Below are 19,270 nucleotides of genomic sequence, written 5' to 3' on the forward strand. Positions count from 1 at the left end.
TCTATTATCAACTATTAAAAAAAACCCTCATGAGTTGCTTTTCTTTAAGATGTTACATACCCTGCAATGTCACTATAGTATATCACCATTCAACTGAAATATATGTTACAAAACAAGCTCATTAGCGACAGTAATATATAACAGCAAAATAGGACGCAGAGGACTGTAATTAATACATTCCTCAAGTTTTAGTTAAGTTTTCTATAAGTACATTAATTATAACATCATATAAAAGCTATTAATTTAAGAAGTAATTATTTTATCATATCATACTTTTGATAGTTTTTATAGCAGCAGTAATTATATGCTGTGACAATCAAACCCCAGAATTATCATATAATATTAAATATACTTCTTCATTATTTATAATAATAAAGGTAGCTAAATCTTAGTACAAGAAAAAGACAACATAAACACAAGATATCACCTTAAGATTAATTAATTAATGATTAAATTAAATTAAATTAATTTAGATTAGAATTTAAATCAGAGAGCTAGAAATGATTATAATATTATAATCAATCATCAAATTTAATTTAATCTGTCACCTTTATTTTAAATACATACCCATGAACCGAAGTCCTCGCAAATTAAATACGTTTCGTTATATGTATGTTTTTAATAGAATATTGCGATAATGACTTCGTCAAAATAATCAATAAATATGTTGAAGATAAGATAATATGAACAGGTAATCACTTGACATGATGCACAGTCAGTTCCATTTCTGTCACAAACATGTGTGTAGTGTCTTAAACTAATATGTACATAAAAAGTGCATTGTAAAAAAACATGGATCCCAAAGATAATGCCTTGAAAGGAAAACATTTCTCGCGACTCCACGAAAAAATACAAAATAAATACAGTGAAATACAAAGAAGATTAGAAAAATCTAAGTCCGTTGAATCGTTGTCGACAGTTTCTAGTGATTTATCGTTTACTGATCTAAAATATGCCAGCACCTTTGACCTTACAGAGGCAGAAGACGAGTTTGGTGATCAAAATAAAGGCAACGACATGCTAATACATAGAATTATCGTAGAGGACATAAATAATCAAAACGCTACTTTAGAAGAAGTTAAATTTAAAGAAGCAAGCGTCTCTCAGTTGGATTCTGAATATACGTTTAATGATGGATATCTTTTTAGTAGTCCTAAGGAAATGAAACTATCCAATGGAAATCGTAATTTGGCATCAAGTCTTGAATTGTAAGTAATATTGACGTAAAATATACAATAACTGTTACACCCGTCTGTTACTTCATTTATTTATCAAAAACAAAATTCTCATTTTAGACTAAAAGAAATGGTGCAATGCTATGGTACTTGTAATTTAAACTTTCTATAAGATTTTTCGTAATTCAGATTTATAGACAATAGTCTTTAAATAATAGTCTCTATACAGGTGAATATTTGTCAGTATGTATTTTTATTATTACTTTTTATCGGTTTTTAATATTTCTATTTTTTCTTATTGTCACCTTCTTCTAAAACAGAAATCCGAAGTAGTACTTAAAAATCGTTATTTCATTTAAAATATACTTAAAATAAACTTGCGATGGAATGGAATTTAACCATTAAAAACCAACCTGAATTGAAATTGTAGTGCAATATGCTAATAACGAAAACCTATGAATATTTACTTTTACGAAATCACGCGATAGATCTTCATTAAGTATACTGCAATTCTGTTTGAATGCAAGTATGTTGGATTTATGTAATTATTAGCGTTTGATTGACAGATATATTTTCTAAATCAGCATAATATAATATACATTGTAGGGACGCTTTTAAACTTTACAAACAAAATGTCATTAGATATTGTAACACTTGAACCAAATAATTAAAATTACAGATTAAATGAAACAGAAAAGGGAAGTGACGACAATGTCACGCCCACTACACCGCCTCCGAGAATTTCTCTCCGTAATAAAATCGGTTCTCGAATAACTGCTGTCAAAGAAAAACGTCGTGAGGAAAAGGAAAAATATAGTAAAGACAAAAAGAAAGAAACAAAGGACACAGGGACGGGGCTAGAAAAGGTCTTTTTGTATTTACATTTTACGTTACTCACTCGGCCTATGTACTTCGAATTCTTTTCAATATTTACAATCGATTCCAATTTTTATTTGTACTGCTTCGGCTTTTGAATGTTATTTACGCTTCTAAACAATTGAGCTTTTATTACATTTAGATACTTGTAGAAATAATATTATTAAAGTTAATTTTATAATTAGAAATTATATTTGTCTTCTGATAATAAGTACATTCCTAATCCTATATTTTTATCTTAATTAAAAGATTTTTTTATAGATGAGCATGTTATAGGAGCTTGTGTAGAATTACAGTTTGAGAATGAAGTAAAATAAGTTATCGTATTATGGCAAAGACCACAGTGATTTAATGATGTTTTCCAATGAGTGCAGATTGAATGGAGTCATTTGTCCCTATTACTAGCAATCGCCAATAAATCACACAAAAGTATTTATTAAAAAAACAAATCATGAGTCACACAATGACACAGGAAATATTTTAGAATTAATTTCTTTTCCTATCGCAGCTTATACTCAGTAATGCAATTACGAACGAATCAAGATTTTCGAAACGATTAAAATTAGCAACATTAACTATTGCATTAATCGATGTTACCGGATTAGATATTATACAAAATGGTGGTGAAGAAAAACCGCGTAATCTTCACTGTCGCTTCAAGTAAGTTAACAAGTTATTTTTAAATATGTACTTATTTGTATGTAAGCATTATGCAGTATGAATTATATTATTGCTTAACAAAGCAAATTGTGCACAGTAACATAAGCATTGGAAAATAGAAACGAATACACACATAAAATGCCTTAAAGCAGAGAGGTATCAGTTTGGTGCTTTATTTTTTTTTGCATATCTCTAATAACGCAGACGCCGACAGTCCACTCGCTGATAAGGTGCAACCATCGCTTATATACATAAACAGCACTCACATGTTGCCATTCCGGAATACAAAAGTATCATGCCTCTGTAAACTGAACATAAAGCAAACAGTTTTGCGCCTTTTTTTTTTTAAAACAGAGGTTTACGTTTTGTATGTATGTTTCAACGTAATTTGTTTTTTAACACTCTTAAGTTTGCATAATATTATTTTCAATAACAATTTTCAATTTCTACATACAGATTAGGTACGGACAAATGTAAATCTAAATCTGTGAAAAGTGCAGCAAGTGAAGTAAAATGGCAAGAGCTATTTAATTTCAATATGTATGAAGAGAATATGCTGGAGATAACCCTTTGGGATAAAGACATCTTTATTGGCAGGTATCGCCTTTACTTCAATAATTTTTCAAGTTTGATAAAAATATCAAAAATAATTATTATATTTTATAATGTTTACACCAAACATTCACCATCTGTTTAATTTTTGGATTATTTTTAGTTATTCTTTTTTTGCCATATTGCCATCGCACTGACTATCTCACAGAACTGCTTACTTCTGTTCTGTGTTCCATCTTTGCTTCTCTTCCTTAAAAGTTGCAAACAAAGTATAAAATACTGGCATTCTAAAAAAATGCCCTCGGAATAGCATTATCTATAACTTTTATAAAAAATACTAGCTGTCCCGGCAAACGTAGTTTTGCCTTAAAATAAAAAAAAAATTAGAGGTAGACTACCCCTAACATTTAGGGGGATGAAAAATAGATGTTGTCCGATTCTCAGACCTACTCAATACGCTCACAAAATTTTATGAGAATCGGTCAAGCCAGAATTTATATAGACACGAGAATTTTATATATAAGATATATTCCAAGAGATTATTATTTAATACCGGATAATCAATATATTAAAAAAATTGCCTAATTGTACAAAAATGTAGAATAAGTTTAATTTATTTTTTCTCAAGAAACAATGTTTTAGAGCATATAAAATGTAGTATGTACAGTAAAAAAGTATCAATTCAAAACATTCAATAAAATATTATTAGGCAATTGAATATAGTTTATTACTATATTAGTCTTATAAATAGGTCAAACATTTTTTCATTTTCATATCATTTCTTTATAAATTTTTAATTACAGACATGTCATAGATTTGGCAAATATGGATAAAGAGAAAACACATAGACTGAATATCAACTTGGAAGGTGAAATGCCAAACGCCAAATTATTTCTCTTACTTACAATAAGTGGAACAAGTATAGACAATAATATATATGATCTCGGTGACTACCAAGAATCGCAGAAAAGATTAGAAGCTGTAAGAAAAACTGTATTATTTTATAAAGATCACATATTAAAAATTAATAATTAAATATAATTTTGAAGATCGAATAAATACTATTTATTCGATATTTAAAATCTGTAATTCTGAAATTATTATTTGGTTTATTACTTTTAATATCCATTAATACAATTCTTTTAACATTTACCCTATTCTATTTTCAAAATTATTATTTCTCTAAATCTAAATAACACTCACATAGTGAAGAAACATAAATATTCCGCCTTTCGAGGTATCATAATTTGTGTACAAACTTTCTACTTTTGCTTGTATAACTTAGTAGATTCCAGAAATAAACTTCAAAATCCCTCTATTCAGATTTGGTATCAACTAGACAATTTAAGCGAAGTTGGATGGCTGTCCATAATTGTTTACGGTGCTAAGGGTCTAGCTGGGCAGGATTGCTATTGTATACTCAAAATTGGAAATGAAAGACTTCAGACATACACAGATTACAAGACAAACGAACCGAACTGGATGAAAGCATTCACGTTGTAAGTAAAGACTATGTATTTTTTAAAGTAATAATAACAATAATCATGTCATTCTAAAAACATGTGAGTTACAAAACCGATTATTAATTGTTGAGGTTATCGCCAAATACCTACCTACTCACTTCTCTCTTGACTATATTGAAAAATTAGTAAAATTACAACACTAATTGATTTACTATCTAACTAGTCAGTTGCTGACAGACTAATTAAATAATGGATGTATAAACCAAGAAATATAATACGAGGTTCTTGATATTGCTCTTAAAGTTGTTAAAACTTATCTTACCGTTGCATATTACTAGACAAATAATAAAATAAGTTGACTTGAATATACCTGTCAGTGATAATTATCCAAATTAAATATTTATCAAATTAGAAAGTTGTTGATTACGAAACCGGTCTAGGATTAGACTGATGAATAATGAGCGCTACACTTCACGTCTTGGGAATCCATGTAAAATGGATATTTATTTACTATCTCTAATAAAGATTAATAATAATAATAATTCAATATCTAGTCTAATCATAATTATTAATCCCATTTCAAGAGACATAGCTCAGAAGGTTATTAGACTCGTCAAACCTAATTTCATTTCAGTGAATATGCTCGTCTAACAAAGCAAGAACCGTGTTCTGCAGTAGGATAGTTATAAGTAGCTATGATATATAATTATAATATACTATAATACAACTTTAGTACTTAGCCTTTTGCAAATAGATGTAAAATGTTTAGTTTAGAGATCACAATCCAACATGGATACATACAGGTTCATAATGACGGTAACGAAGAAAATATAATATTAGCATAAATAGGCAATATTTTCACATATTATATATTTCATAAATCATTACTTTGTAAAAATATATTTTATATTTCAGTACCATAAACGATATCACAAGATTATTAGAAGTAATTGTATACGACGAGAGAAAAAACGAAGAGATCGGATGTGTATCAATACCGTTACTTCAAATAGATAATGGTCATAAAGCATGGTATGCACTCAAGGATATTTCTCAGAGATATCGGGCGAAAGGAAACAATCCAAGAATACTACTTGAAATGAGAATATCTTTCAACCCTGTAAGTAAATACGAGAAGTTTCCTCAAACAAAAACCTATTATATAAAGATAATGTATTTTGTAGATGGTAAAGGAAAAAGGGTGTATATATTTTTATGATTTTTTAATAATAAAAAGTACCTAATCATACTTGTAGACATTTTGTGCAGTGCCGGAACCAACTCCACTTCCTATTAGAGTGATAATGGTGACAGGCGGAAAGTACAATAATAATACACAGTTAAGGAAATAAATTTAAAATTAACCTTTTTACACAGCTAACTGGTTAACATAGTAGTAGAAGGTTATAGTTCTTATTAATTTGTAAAATATTCCAACAATGTTGATGATTAATAGTAATTAAACCAATTTTATTGATATAAAACATATAACATAGTACTGATTAATTCTATTCTGTAACTCTAACAGAGGTTAGACGAAATAGTATCTACAGTCGTAAAGCAACTTATTTTGTAAACTGTGTGGTTTATTGATGTAATTAGGTACAAATAGTATAAGGCAGAGTAATTACAGAGTACGTATATACGATACCTTTATTCTCTAGAGTGTCCACTGTACTACGGGTCACATAATAATGTGATGACCATGTTGCATGTTCATGTTCATATAGTAGTCATCACCTGCCTTCTTCTGCCTTCATGCAATGGCCGTTATAAATAAAATTTACTTAATAGTAATAATATAAACCTGTTCGCAGATAAAAGCTTCACTAAGGGTATTAAAGCCGAGAGAAATCGATTACCTAGAAGTTGAAGAAAAGTTCGACAGACGACTGTTTACTAGAAACTGGACTAGAACAAAAGCTATAATAAATTGGATTCTTAAAGTTTACAGAGTTACAAAGTTAGTAGTTTTATTCTAACAACACTAAGAACTTCATCGCCAAACACCGTCCACTTCAAATTGGCCAATGTTTTAACTCACAAAAATGTAATTCAATTTTCCATTAGACTTGCAATACAGATTCAATATTGGACTAAGAAAACAAATGTTAAATTTAATAGACAAAGACAGACATTAACAATAGTATGACACGATTTAAATACAACGAAACTCGTATAACTTATATGCGAACACAACAATAATCGTATTTAATAAGATTTTTTTAATAGCATTGTATATATATATATATACCGAAATAATGCCATCTGATGATAATAAGGCCGTCGTACACCTACCACCACCACCTACCTAGTGTAATGAATCACGATCCCAAAACCCCATAAGCATTCCTCAACTTGTAAGTTTAATTGATTTAGGTATTTTTAAATACTTTTCTTTAAACCTCTTCTACTTTGCAGAACTTCGTTTCAATGGGAATCAAGAAAAGTAAATACTATAGCATTAATAATATGGTTAATATTCCACTGGTTTTATAAAGCTTGGATGCTCCCATTACTGTTATTAATTCCTTTCTTCTACTACAGCCCGGAAGATTACAACTTCTTTGAGGGTAATTAAACTAAATTATTTTGAATACAAGAAGATTAAAATAGAAATATATTGCAAGCATACTTCTCTCTACCAATCGTTTTTGTAGTAATCATTACTACAAAAAATAATAAATTAATTTATTTTAATTTATTAGTCACTTATAATCAATTACTAATGTGCTGTAATACTGTTTTTATTGAAAGAAACTATTGATGACTTGTTTTCTTTTTAATTCAAAATAAAGACGAACACAAAAAGCATTTTTATTAATATATTATAAAACTGTTTTTTTTTATTCTTTTTTCAGATTTTATGCACTACAGAAAAAGAAAAAAGGAGGATGACAGTGGGAAAATAGAAAAGGTTAAAATTAGACTATGTCACTTAAGATAGTACTTAAAATAGTGATGCTTTAGGGAAATGTGTGAATTCATATTTTTGTACTAAAATATTAATTTTACTTAAGTAAAATATGATATTTTATCTAGACACGCGGGAGCATGTCAAAGCCAAGTTCAAGTAAGAGAATTTGGCGAGCAGCACCGTGTGTAGTTTTATAATAACTATTTCTCGAAAAAGACACCTAAATAGATAAACTTGATAAAAAAACATTATCTAAGTGCAAAGTTTCCTGATACGAATCTATAAAATATAGAAATTCTTTGTTTAATATTATTACATTTTTAAATATCACTTAACCTATATTGATTCTTGGAATTCAAATAAACTTGATGTTGATTAAAATCAGTTAAATATCTGAAACTAAATTATTAACTTTTTTTGATTACTTTACATATTTTTTTATTATTAATCTTTAGAAGATATAGAAGAAAAATTTATAATGTAAAGTTTTGAGTAAAATAAATATTTTATTAATTTCCATTTTATTCAATTAATTACAGGTGAGATTTTCAATTAATTATATTATTTTAATATATTACAGGAAGAGAAAACATCAATTAGACAAAAAATTCACAGTTTACAAGAGCTAATTCAAAATATTCAAAATTTTCTTGGTAAAATTGCAAATCTCGGTGAAAGTGTGAAAAAGTAAGTCAACCTCAGCATCACAAGTATAACTAAATTTATATGAAATCATTATAGATATTTAATTCCTAAGTAGTATGGGTAAAAAAACAATTACGCCCTAATTTAGAGCAAGTACAACCTTTTCCACTATTATATATTAAGACACATGTGTTGTCTTTTAACATTTTAATGGCTAGCAAAAACAATTATATGAAACTAAGTCACTTGTGGGTGATATGTTATCATATCAATAACTACATATTTTGTTTATTTTCAGTTTGTTCAACTTCTCAGTACCTTTTCTTAGCCTTTTCGCAATACTCTGCTTATTGGGAATATCATTCATAATGTATTTAATACCAGTAAACTATTTACTTATGGCTTGGGGTAAGTTTATTTATAATAATCTGAAAGCATAATGTTAATCATAATTTTTCATTTATACTATTTGTATTATTTTATTTTCATTTATATTATTTACATTGTTTTCTTATGCAAAATAATATTAATTAATGAAAATTGTAAAACAAATGTTACACTTAATTTTCCTTATATTATTTACAAATTTAATTGTAAATATCTAGTCTATAAATATAATAGTCTATAACTAATGAATAACCGTTTAAATTAAAATAACAAAAACAAATACTTTCACTCGCTACTTACTTTGAACTCGAACAATTATTAATTTCAGGTATACGCAAGTACACAAAGAAGATTCTTCAGCCGAATAGAATACCACACAATGAAATATTGGATTTACTCTCTAGAGTGCCCAATGATGAAATTCTGGTGAGACAATCCTATTTTTAATTTAGTATGTGCACATTATACATTATTATATGTTCGTTAACACTCTATGTGAGTGATACTCAAAAAAAGGACTTTTATATTTTTTACTGTATTTAAAAGTACTCTTTACTTATTGTGCGAAAATCTTTTACATGCATTCTCACATATGTCCTCACATTGCTGAAATTCAGTAGTTTGCTGACTTTATGCGATGACACCAATGCAAAGACAACACTTGTACATTATCAATTATCCATTTTTCTGTAGTTACCTTTGTATCTCTTACTTAATTTTATTTTACGCTATGTGTTTTGTTTTGACCAAATAAAGTTATCTATTTATTTTATTTTCAGCTAAATTGTGAGGAGTTATCACTGGAGGCTAAGGAAGAAAAGTTGTAATTTTACCAACACAATATCGTACTCACATGACACTATGATCTGAAGTAGCTCTAATTGAAGAAATGTGATTTATGCATTATATATAGCTAGAATGAATACCTATATATAATAATATTATTATTAGGCAACATCTAATACGTATGGGGTAATATTCATTTAAGGTTTCTTACATAATAAGGCATTTCTAAATCGACAAATAACTATATAAATTACCAAAAAATATATACTTTTTTAAAAAGCAAATTACAGTATTTGAAATAATTATTATCTCATTTCATTTGTAACAAGTAAATATTTTATATGATTGGAAATATTAATTTTATTTACATCCATTACGTTTGTACGTCCGAAGCCGATATATGATATAAGAATCGATAGATATGATTTGATTGTGATAAGAACTTAAGTTAACAAGAATATTCCTCATATATAAAGATTATATTTTGTTTATCACTTATTATATGTTCATCGTCAACAATTATTCTCTGCACTATGTATGATTGACTGGTAGAAAATGCCGCATGGTGTTAAGTTCGCCAAACGTACTGTACTATATTTTGCATTGAAGTAAAATAAATAAAAAAAAACAAGGAGTAACACTGGATTCAACAACATAAAGATATAAGTCACACATTTCACAATTCCTGTAATTTAAAAATCTTAAATCACCAATAATATAATTAACATATGTTACTCTTCAACCTAAAATACAGTTTGTAAACAAACTAAAATAAAAGAACATGCACCGAGACGGATTGGGCCGACGACATTGTTCTAAACTCTCTCCGTGGAATAATTCTGAAGACGTTTTAGTAAGTATTATATAGTCTTTTGAAATAAGTTTCATATGCTCCAGGTTTGAAAGTGCAAATCCCTCAGATTATAATAGCAATCTCGATGTTCATAAGTTAAATGTCGCGCATCTACGTGCGATCTTCACGTTATGGAAGACTTATCTACGGTACGACTGCGGATTATTATAACTTAAATACTTTACATTACCTCACATTAAGCAAGATAGAACGCGTGGGGGATTAGGTAACAGTTCTTGAAGTATGTGTGTTTCTAAATGATTGAATTAGCGTTTGTGATTGGATTTCACTGACATCAAGTCGATTATGAGCCCTGTCCATCTTCTCAGTTGAAACTACATTCCAAAATATAATGTAGGATCGTTAAATGTAACCCTCATAAGAAATTACCAAATATATATCTATATTATTTTATATTGTGTTTTAAATATCAGTACCGTAAATAACAAAAAGTTATTTAGGTAATGATTTTTCGTTGTGACATTGTACGTAATTATGTCGTTGATTTTTTTATTGTGTTAATTTACTAATAAAGGCTATAACAGAGCTATTGCAGAGAGGGTGGACTCACAGCACCCTGTTAGTTGTGACCGTTTTGTCTCGATTATTACTTCTAAAGTATATTATAAGCAGCAAATGTTATATTTTATTATTTGAGAAATAAAAATATTATTAAAATGATACCTACACGAAACCAGCGCCTGCACCAAATGTACATGCAATAACATGCTTTCTGCAGTTCAGTGTAGGCTGGAAAATAGTTTCATTTCCATCGTACAGAATAAAGGGAGTGCTTTTTATAAATAATTTATAAATTTTGCGGTTTAGCACACTGACTTAATTTCGATGATCTTGGGATCCTCGCATAGTACTAACATTTTGTATTCATGACTATGATCGTTTGTATCGATCTGGGTGTTTTCTCTGTATATTTACGAAAAAGTATTTGTTCTTCCTCTAACACAAGCTTGGGACTTGGGACTATATGGTGTTGTGTTAATTGTCCAGAATTATTATTATTATTATTCGTATATATTCTAATCTACTTCCAAAAAGAGTAGATTCTCAATTTCTGGCTTATACTCGAATTATATAAATCGTTACCAGAGTAAGTACATCTATGGGTAAGTATTATAGTTTAAAATTATAATATATACATAATGTATGTAGATTATTTCTTACAAATCATCGATTTTTTGTGTAATATATACATAAGATATCAATAACCCATTAAAGAAAAACTAAAACATATAAAGTGATAATTTTTCCACTTCTAGTTTATATTATTTACCTTTGGATAGAAGAAATAATATTTGTACATAATTTCCTTCAAATGCGGATTGATCGATTAGATACGTAGACAATACAGTAATAATATTGCATGTAAGTAATTTGGAATTGGGTCATTACACTAGGGAACCATCCATTTGTCTTTGACACGTACCTACAGTATGTGTTAATTTATAGAGATCAATTTACTGAACATAAATAAATATGCAGTAAATGCCTCTCATTACAATCTTCGTAAATATAATTAAGAAAATGAAATGGTAGCTTGAAGTCCAATAGTAAAAGAATAATGTTTATTAGGAATTTCATGAAAGTAGTTAACACTACATTCTACACTATATTCATTACAGTATTTTCATTATAAAATATATTTTATTCAGGTAACAAACTTCATACATACAGACACTGTGTCTGTATTCAATTATTAATTATTTATTAATTTACTTTTAATTCATAGTAGATGGATACCACATATATGTAATCATAAACTTATTATAATTAAATTATAACATTTCGACACTTTTTCAAATTATAAAACTATATATTGAGTTTATTTCAAACATCGAAGTTTCTATTTGTACATATAATAAGCACTGGAAAATTCAATAAATTTACGTCAATAAATCGTTCAATAATAACTTAATCAAAGTAATTTAAAACCAATTAATTTCGATAGATCAACATTTATACTATTTCACATATACTCCCATACATAACTTTATCAGAACAAGTATACTTACACTTATATTGCTAATTTAAAATAAATATTAACTGTAAGTTCTATATTACACACAACAAAAAGAAGCTTTACAATCGAATCCAAATAAATTATATAATACAGTAACACATGCAAGTTTTGTACGTTGTGAGTATAAATTATATTACTTCGTATGTTAAATCAAACTACTATGTCTTTACCGAGCCTTTCAAACTCGTTGGCGAAGTAAACCATATCCTTGTGATCCAAAGCGGAATTTTGGAATACTATGCGGAAGAAATTAGCTAGGTCACCTTGTGGTTGATATGTGACCATCATACTTCCTTCCTTTATCATTCGTTCTTTTATTTTTGGTGCGACCTTGTTCAACCTTTCTTTATAATCTGGTTCATTTTCACGGCCACGGAGACACGTAGGTACGTACCAAAACATTATGTTAGTACATTCTGGATTTTCAAGGACCAATTCGAACCCGTCACGCTGCCGTATGTGCTCGAGGAAATACTTGGCGTTATTGAAAAGTGTGTCAATATGTTTCTCGAAACCTTCCGAACCCTTCGCTTTCCACATAAACCAGAATTTGAGAACGTCAGCTCGACGTCCGCACTGAATATGCTTATCCCCGGTGTCGTAAGACGTGTCGTAGAATTTGTCTTTTTGGAAGAGGTACTTCGCGTTAGAGGAGTGTCCTTCCTTGAGAACATTCTTGTGCCTAATTAGGAATGTGGAGCATTGTTGTGGCGCGGCTAAGAGCTTGTGAGGGTTCCACGTCACCGAGTCGGCCCTGAAATGTTATATGAATTTTAAATATAATCATGATGATTTTAGATTTAAGAATTAATCACAGTAAACGCCTATAATATAGTCAGATAAACAAATAAAAAATATGTATAGTATTACATTAGCATTCGATGTTTGAAATAACGGAAGAGTTCAGGGTCAAGGCTGTCAATGCGCACGCGCTACCCTTAATAACTGGTTACGAACGTGGTTTCCTTCGTGCTGAATAGTATAGTACAAGATTAATGAAATTTAGTTTAGTTTTATTTTATTCTAATTAGCTATGTAATTGATGATAAGCTATGTAATTATAGTTTTGATGGCGGCTGGAGGGAATTCATTCATACTCTTTTTAATTGTCAACGACTTTAATCACGGTAAAAGAAAATTCATCCAACGTCCAAATTATATGGATAAGCTTATTTTGACAGAAATTATTAAGTATGCTTTTTTCCCTTTCCCATATTTTTGTGATGTATAGGTGTAATAACTATATTAATCCCATATTGCTTACTTATTAAACTAATTGTAAAATGACAATTATTATAATATATGTAGATCATTATTTTATAAATGATATAACTTCGTCATTTACTGAGCAGTCGGTTATAGAGTGATTCAGAATTAATAGACTTTTCCTTAGTTACGTTTTTTTACAGTTATAGTAAATTTATTTTACCTAAACTTCTTCTGTTTTAAAGTTATCTGCAGATTATAGTGAGAACACGAATAATAATAATAATATCTCAGGACAATTCACACAGCGCCATCTAGTCCCAAGCTAAGCAGAGCTTGTGTTATGGGTACTAGACAACTGATATAAATATATGGATATATATTTTTTTTAAATAAATACATATTATACGCAGAAAACACCCAGACCGACACAAACAATCATACTCATGAATACAAATTTTTGTACCGTCTGAGAAATCGTACCCACGACCATCGGATAGTAAAGCGGTGTGCTAAACCACTAGACCACCGAGGCTGTTTAAATTAAGGTATTTTTAATTACAAAACTAACAACTACTTACAGTTCAATTCCTGATAGTAGATGTCTATGCTTCTTTGACATTAATGCACCACCTCCCCAAGCTGCATCCACATGTAGCCATAAATTGTATTTTTTGCACACAGCAGAAATAGGTACCAAAGGGTCGAAGGCTCCATAAACAGTTGTTCCTGACGTTGCCGTTACTAAAAACGGAGTCGCACCGTCTTCGATAGCTCCGTTGATCTTTATTTCCAAGTCGTCTACATTGATTTTGCCATAAATGTCAGTTTTCACAAGAATACAGTTATCGCTCCCTATTCCCATGAATGCGGCCATTTTCTTTGTGGAGTAATGTGCAAGTTCTGAAGTGAAAAGAACCAGCTTTGGCACAGCGTAGACACCTTTACTCTGTAATGTTAATATAATACCGAGTATTAGTTTTAATTTTAGTTATCAGAAGTGTTTACCTAAAATAATTCATGATAAAGACATAGAGATTTGAAAGAAAAGGAGGAGCTAAAAAATATCGATTCTGGAAATCATCTTATTTTTTAATTTAACTGGAATGCCAAACACGTTTGTGGTTTATCAGTAAGTGTGTAGCCTTTCAAGTAAAAGCGGCAGATCATAATGGAAATTTCCTCAGTACATTAAGTTAAATATACATGACACATTTAAAGATACAATACTACTCGTATTGTCATTTCCCTCAAAAGTATCTATTGTCAAATAGACTAGTTGAATTTACTTGATGATTGCAAAAGAATAATGAATACTTCAGTGAAATAAAATTCCATATTTGACTAACTTTCCATAACCACTAGCTTTCCGCGGTTTCACTCGCGTAAAATTTATTGCCTATATATTATTCTGATGTATAAGCTATATTACTGTAAAGTTTCATCAAAATCCGTTCAGTAGTTTTTGTGTGAAAGAGTAACAAACATCCATCCATACACACAAACTTTCGCGTTTACAATATTTATTTTATAATAAGATATGCTGACAAGCCTATTTACAAAATTATAGACATGTCTATAACTCTTAAGAAAATATGCTTAGTTCTACTTATATTTTTACAGAAAGAGCCTTCTCTTTCGAATACAAATCCTAACTTAAAATTATTAAAACTAAAATTATCTACAAAGTTATGATTTAATTTAGTTCTATGAATGGAAGTATTAATAGTTTTATCATGAACGACCTAGACCAATCTATGATCTGTTTCTGCGAAATTGTAATAACTAATAATTATAGATCCGTTATTAAGAAATAAGGTCAACAAACTGTTATGTACTTATTATTCTTTGGAGCCTTGTTTTAAGGCCGTTTGCTATATATCTGCAAATATAGCAGTGACAATTTAAAATACTGTTTTTTTTATATTTTAATAATATACTTTAACGTAATCTATCATAAAAACTGGCTTTTAATTTTATACATTTTGGTACGTATGTATAACCTATAAACATTTAAATTGATTTTTTTTTTAAATATATATAGTTTACGTATACATATATTAAATACAATAATATTAATATCAGTAACTATATTAATAAATGGACCTGCGTATATAATAGAAATGAAAATATTTTTCTATCGTCTATATATATTAAGAGTGATATAAAAATTTTGATATTTTTATGTAATAGCTATACTGCATAATGCCAGTGACTAGTAACACAAATAGGTATTGTGGGTAATTAATACATAAGTCGATTATACAAGACTAAACATAGTTCGCCATTTTCTGGGTCAAGGTCAATATAATTCTGTATTTTTTAACCTAACTATTTTTGGACTTCATTTTTATTACCTACGTAGTTTTATTTATAATATTTTTAGTTTGCAATAACCTACAATCTGATACATATAAACTGAATATAGCATTATTAATCTAAAAAAATATTTTATATATTATTAACTATCTATCCTATCCTAGTGTAGATAAAATTTCATTTAATTATAATTTATTTACGATCCAAAAGTAGTAGTCATAACTTTAGAAATAATAACTTTATATACATATATAAAATCAAAGTATAGTATTCAAGTTACAATTATCATCGATTTTAAGTAGTTGCTTAAGCACTATTAAATGAGACATAATTATGGTCTGCCACAGCCGCTTTGAACCTAGGTAACCTAATAACAATTTAATGACAGATACTTGTTAAAGCAACATTGTACTTAAATAATTATTTTTTCTTTAGAACTATAGTTACCGCAGCTCATTAATGATACAGTTTTCAAATACACCGTTTTGCTACTTCATTTCAGTTATCTAACACATACTTATTGGCCACGGAAAAAAAAATGTTCATTCATAGAGACCTTATGAGAGACCTGCCTACTTGCCTTACTTAGGGTAAGCAGAGGCCTATCTCTGCCTACCCTAAGTAACGTTTTTAACAATAGAGTTTCTATTCTATTGTTCAAAAACCTTATATGCATGTCATACACACACGATAGTTTTGGCACCTTATTACTGTTATGGAACAGGGAGCTCCCTGAGAGCAAAGAGATTACATAGGTCAGTCAGTAACAGTATTCTGTTAGTCTATACAGTTTTCTATTTATTTTATGTATATTAATAAAAATATTTTTAACTTCAGTATATCTTTCAGTTTTCTCGTTCTGATACTACAAGTTCTATGCGCTATGTTAATTAACACGTTTTTTATACTTTTTAAATACACTCGTAATATATATGAAACAAAAAATTTTATAACAATTATTATTACTAGTAGTACCATGAATTTATTATTCTCAGATAAAATTCTAGCGTACTTAATGTAAATAATATAGAAATCAAGTCACTCATTTAAAACACTGACCTTAATTTCAGGATAGTAGTAAAATCGAGCGCAACTAATAGCATAACCATTGGCGATCGATCCACCAGGGCAAAAAATTCCGTCGCCTTGACCTTCCGGCCATCCGACAATACTCCTCATCTCACGGAGAATCTCCTCTTCCATGAGAGTGAAAACTGGAGCCACTTCATAAGTGTACACACTGGGGTTCAATGCATCGGTTAACCACTGTCCGATTAAACCGTACGGATCAACAGAGGAGAACAATTGGTTGACGAAATAAGGATGACCTGTATTAACTGAATATCTCGCAACCTGAAAAAAAAATATATTAGGATTAACAAACAAGCTGACGGCCTAATTGATTAAAAGTGGCACATACAAGTATGAACAGCACCACCACATATACATATAAGCATCACTGATTCCACATCAGATCAGCCCTAATTTTGGAAAACAGCTTGTACAGTAAATTGTTTAGATAGAAATAAACATTAAAAATATAAGCACTGCATCGGTGAACCTAATGCATTTTATTATATATCTGATAGATGTTTCAAATACACAAAAATAATCCTTATTTTGGAATATATTTTTTTATTGCACTTTTACATATAGAAATAATTGTAATTAGAGACAAATTGACAATAGGTTGAACGATTAAAAGAATTTCAAATTTAAGTTTTTTCACATGCATAGACTTTAGATTAAAAGATTTAGTTTGATAAAATCCCCGCTAATAGATTGACTGTCAATTTTAATTTCTAATGAATATTTGAATAACATATATATTTAAGACTGTATATTTTAATCAAACTAAGAATTCTCACTTACATCGGCCATAAGTCCTAAAAGTTCATCATGTGAAACAGGTCCCTCTCTGGGTTTCAAGTCTATGGCAACCTTAATATCGTCTGGTGCGGTCCATTCCACCACCTTCGAAGTCCTCGAGGTTCTACCGAACACTACTCTCTCGACCAGTAAATCCACTGCCCGCCTGATAAAGTCTTCATGTTTTGATCTCTCCGGGAGACTTTTAAACAGACTTTTATCGATCTCCCTATCTTCGCCTCCTGGCAGTATCAGGTCTGAATCAGCAGGCATTTGGAATTCTTTGTCTCTCTTCACACAAGTTAAATCAAATTAAATTTCAATTCATTTGTTAGATGAATGTTTTTTAAACTGATTGTTTCGGCCGGCTACGAGCCGTTATTGCGAGGTTTTGGCCCGTCACTCAGAGCGTAGCCTTCTTAAATACTTCAGTACAACGTCAATTCACTTCATAAGGTTATGTTTAGTCCGTTCTAGTAAAATTTAACTAAACATATCCGTAACGTATCATTTTATCTTTATATGCGATCATCGCAGGATGCCTCTACATAGTCATTATATGTATGCACCGATATCGAGTCTAAATAATTATAACTATATGATATGATAATACTATAGCGATCCTCTAAAAAAATCGCAGAATATAAAAACAGTAATCGTATGTATGTATAATACTATATTTATTTCTCTTCATTGTTTATCTGAATATATATATTTGTGTGAACTAAACTCGTATACAAACTGTATAAAACATACATAATTTAATAATATATACGTAAATAAAAAATATCACTTTAGTGGCAGGTAAGTATTCATTACTTTGCTTCTAAAATTATTTATATTATAATAATCTCAGCGCAAGATCGAAATAGGTAATTATATAAACAAATTATTTCCTGTTATTGAAATGTACTTAGATGAGGTAAACGTACTTCCGATTTAAATTGGATCAACAAAATCTGTTCTCATAATAGACAAGTTGGTTACTAAAATATAGTAGTATCCAAGGATAACAGCCTGGCTCTTAATTATCTAACATTAATTCTAACAATTACAGATTAAATGATTAAATCGATGGCATTTTGTTTTCCAAAGCCCATTTAACAAGGCATTTTTATAAGGCACAGTAAGTTATACGACTCACAACTTTAACTATCAATAGTAAGTAACTAGTATCAGCTCTGCATAATTGAAATCCTGGAATATGTTAAAAAATATTTATGGTTTCAGGTGCATTTCCTTTCTTTATTACCTTGACAGTTACTTTTTGTATACCTACGCTAATTACAACTAAACTAAGGTCAACCCCGACCTTTGTTACTTGATTAATCAACTGCAACCAGCAATAAAAACGTTGTAATGCATCATTGAGGTATATGTAGAGATACCTACTAGAGAAAATGCTGTTTATAAACATTAGGTGTGCACGATAAACCACGCTTTAATGGCATGCGATATCTATTTATTTATATCACGAATGACTATTAGATACTTTTTACAAACAGCACCGAATATTCACATATC

The 19,270-nt window shown here is 29.4% G+C and overlaps 2 protein-coding genes across 2 annotated transcripts; one reads left to right on the plus strand and one right to left on the minus strand.

The window, feature by feature from the left end:
* The first annotated feature begins 767 nt into the window (after window positions 1-767).
* LOC131848256 (multiple C2 and transmembrane domain-containing protein-like) lies at window positions 768-9,692 on the plus strand. Its single transcript, XM_059198057.1, has 14 exons — window positions 768-1,208; window positions 1,855-2,041; window positions 2,560-2,711; window positions 3,168-3,308; window positions 4,067-4,244; window positions 4,587-4,762; window positions 5,642-5,846; window positions 6,544-6,689; window positions 7,148-7,299; window positions 7,588-7,643; window positions 8,224-8,330; window positions 8,587-8,696; window positions 9,004-9,101; window positions 9,455-9,692. The coding sequence occupies exons 1-14, from the start codon at window positions 793-795 to the stop codon at window positions 9,500-9,502; spliced, it is 2,172 nt and encodes a 723-aa protein (XP_059054040.1). The 5' UTR covers window positions 768-792; the 3' UTR covers window positions 9,503-9,692.
* A 2,637-nt stretch (window positions 9,693-12,329) lies between these two features.
* Window positions 12,330-18,102, minus strand: LOC131848168 (cysteine sulfinic acid decarboxylase). The gene is made up of 4 exons (XM_059197936.1): window positions 17,750-18,102; window positions 16,937-17,230; window positions 14,140-14,507; window positions 12,330-13,106 (listed from the first exon to the last, which is right to left on the minus strand). Exons 1-4 carry the CDS (start codon window positions 18,017-18,019, stop codon window positions 12,503-12,505), a joined length of 1,536 nt encoding a protein of 511 aa, XP_059053919.1. The 5' UTR covers window positions 18,020-18,102; the 3' UTR covers window positions 12,330-12,502.
* Between the last annotated feature and the right edge of the window lie 1,168 nt (window positions 18,103-19,270).

The sequence above is a fragment of the Achroia grisella genome, unplaced genomic scaffold (genome assembly GCF_030625045.1).
Source record: "Achroia grisella isolate CSIRO2021 unplaced genomic scaffold, CSIRO_AGI_Agris_v1 utg546, whole genome shotgun sequence".
Classification (NCBI taxonomy): domain Eukaryota; kingdom Metazoa; phylum Arthropoda; class Insecta; order Lepidoptera; family Pyralidae; genus Achroia; species Achroia grisella.

Excerpts from the sequence above, each read along its gene's own strand:
- LOC131848256 (XM_059198057.1), top strand. The coding sequence starts at position 793 with ATGGATCCCAAAGATAATGCCTTGAAAGGAAAACATTTCTCGCGACTC. Across the intron at positions 2,042-2,559 it reads CAGGGACGGGGCTAGAAAAG|CTTATACTCAGTAATGCAAT; the intron begins GTCTTTTTGTAT and ends TTCCTATCGCAG. Across the intron at positions 4,245-4,586 it reads CGCAGAAAAGATTAGAAGCT|ATTTGGTATCAACTAGACAA; the intron begins GTAAGAAAAACT and ends CCCTCTATTCAG.
- LOC131848168 (XM_059197936.1), bottom strand. The coding sequence starts at position 18,019 with ATGCCTGCTGATTCAGACCTGATACTGCCAGGAGGCGAAGATAGGGAG. Across the intron at positions 17,231-17,749 it reads TTTTAGGACTTATGGCCGAT|GTTGCGAGATATTCAGTTAA; the intron begins GTAAGTGAGAAT and ends TTTTTTTTTCAG. Across the intron at positions 13,107-14,139 it reads CTACTATCAGGAATTGAACT|GGCCGACTCGGTGACGTGGA; the intron begins GTAAGTAGTTGT and ends ATAACATTTCAG.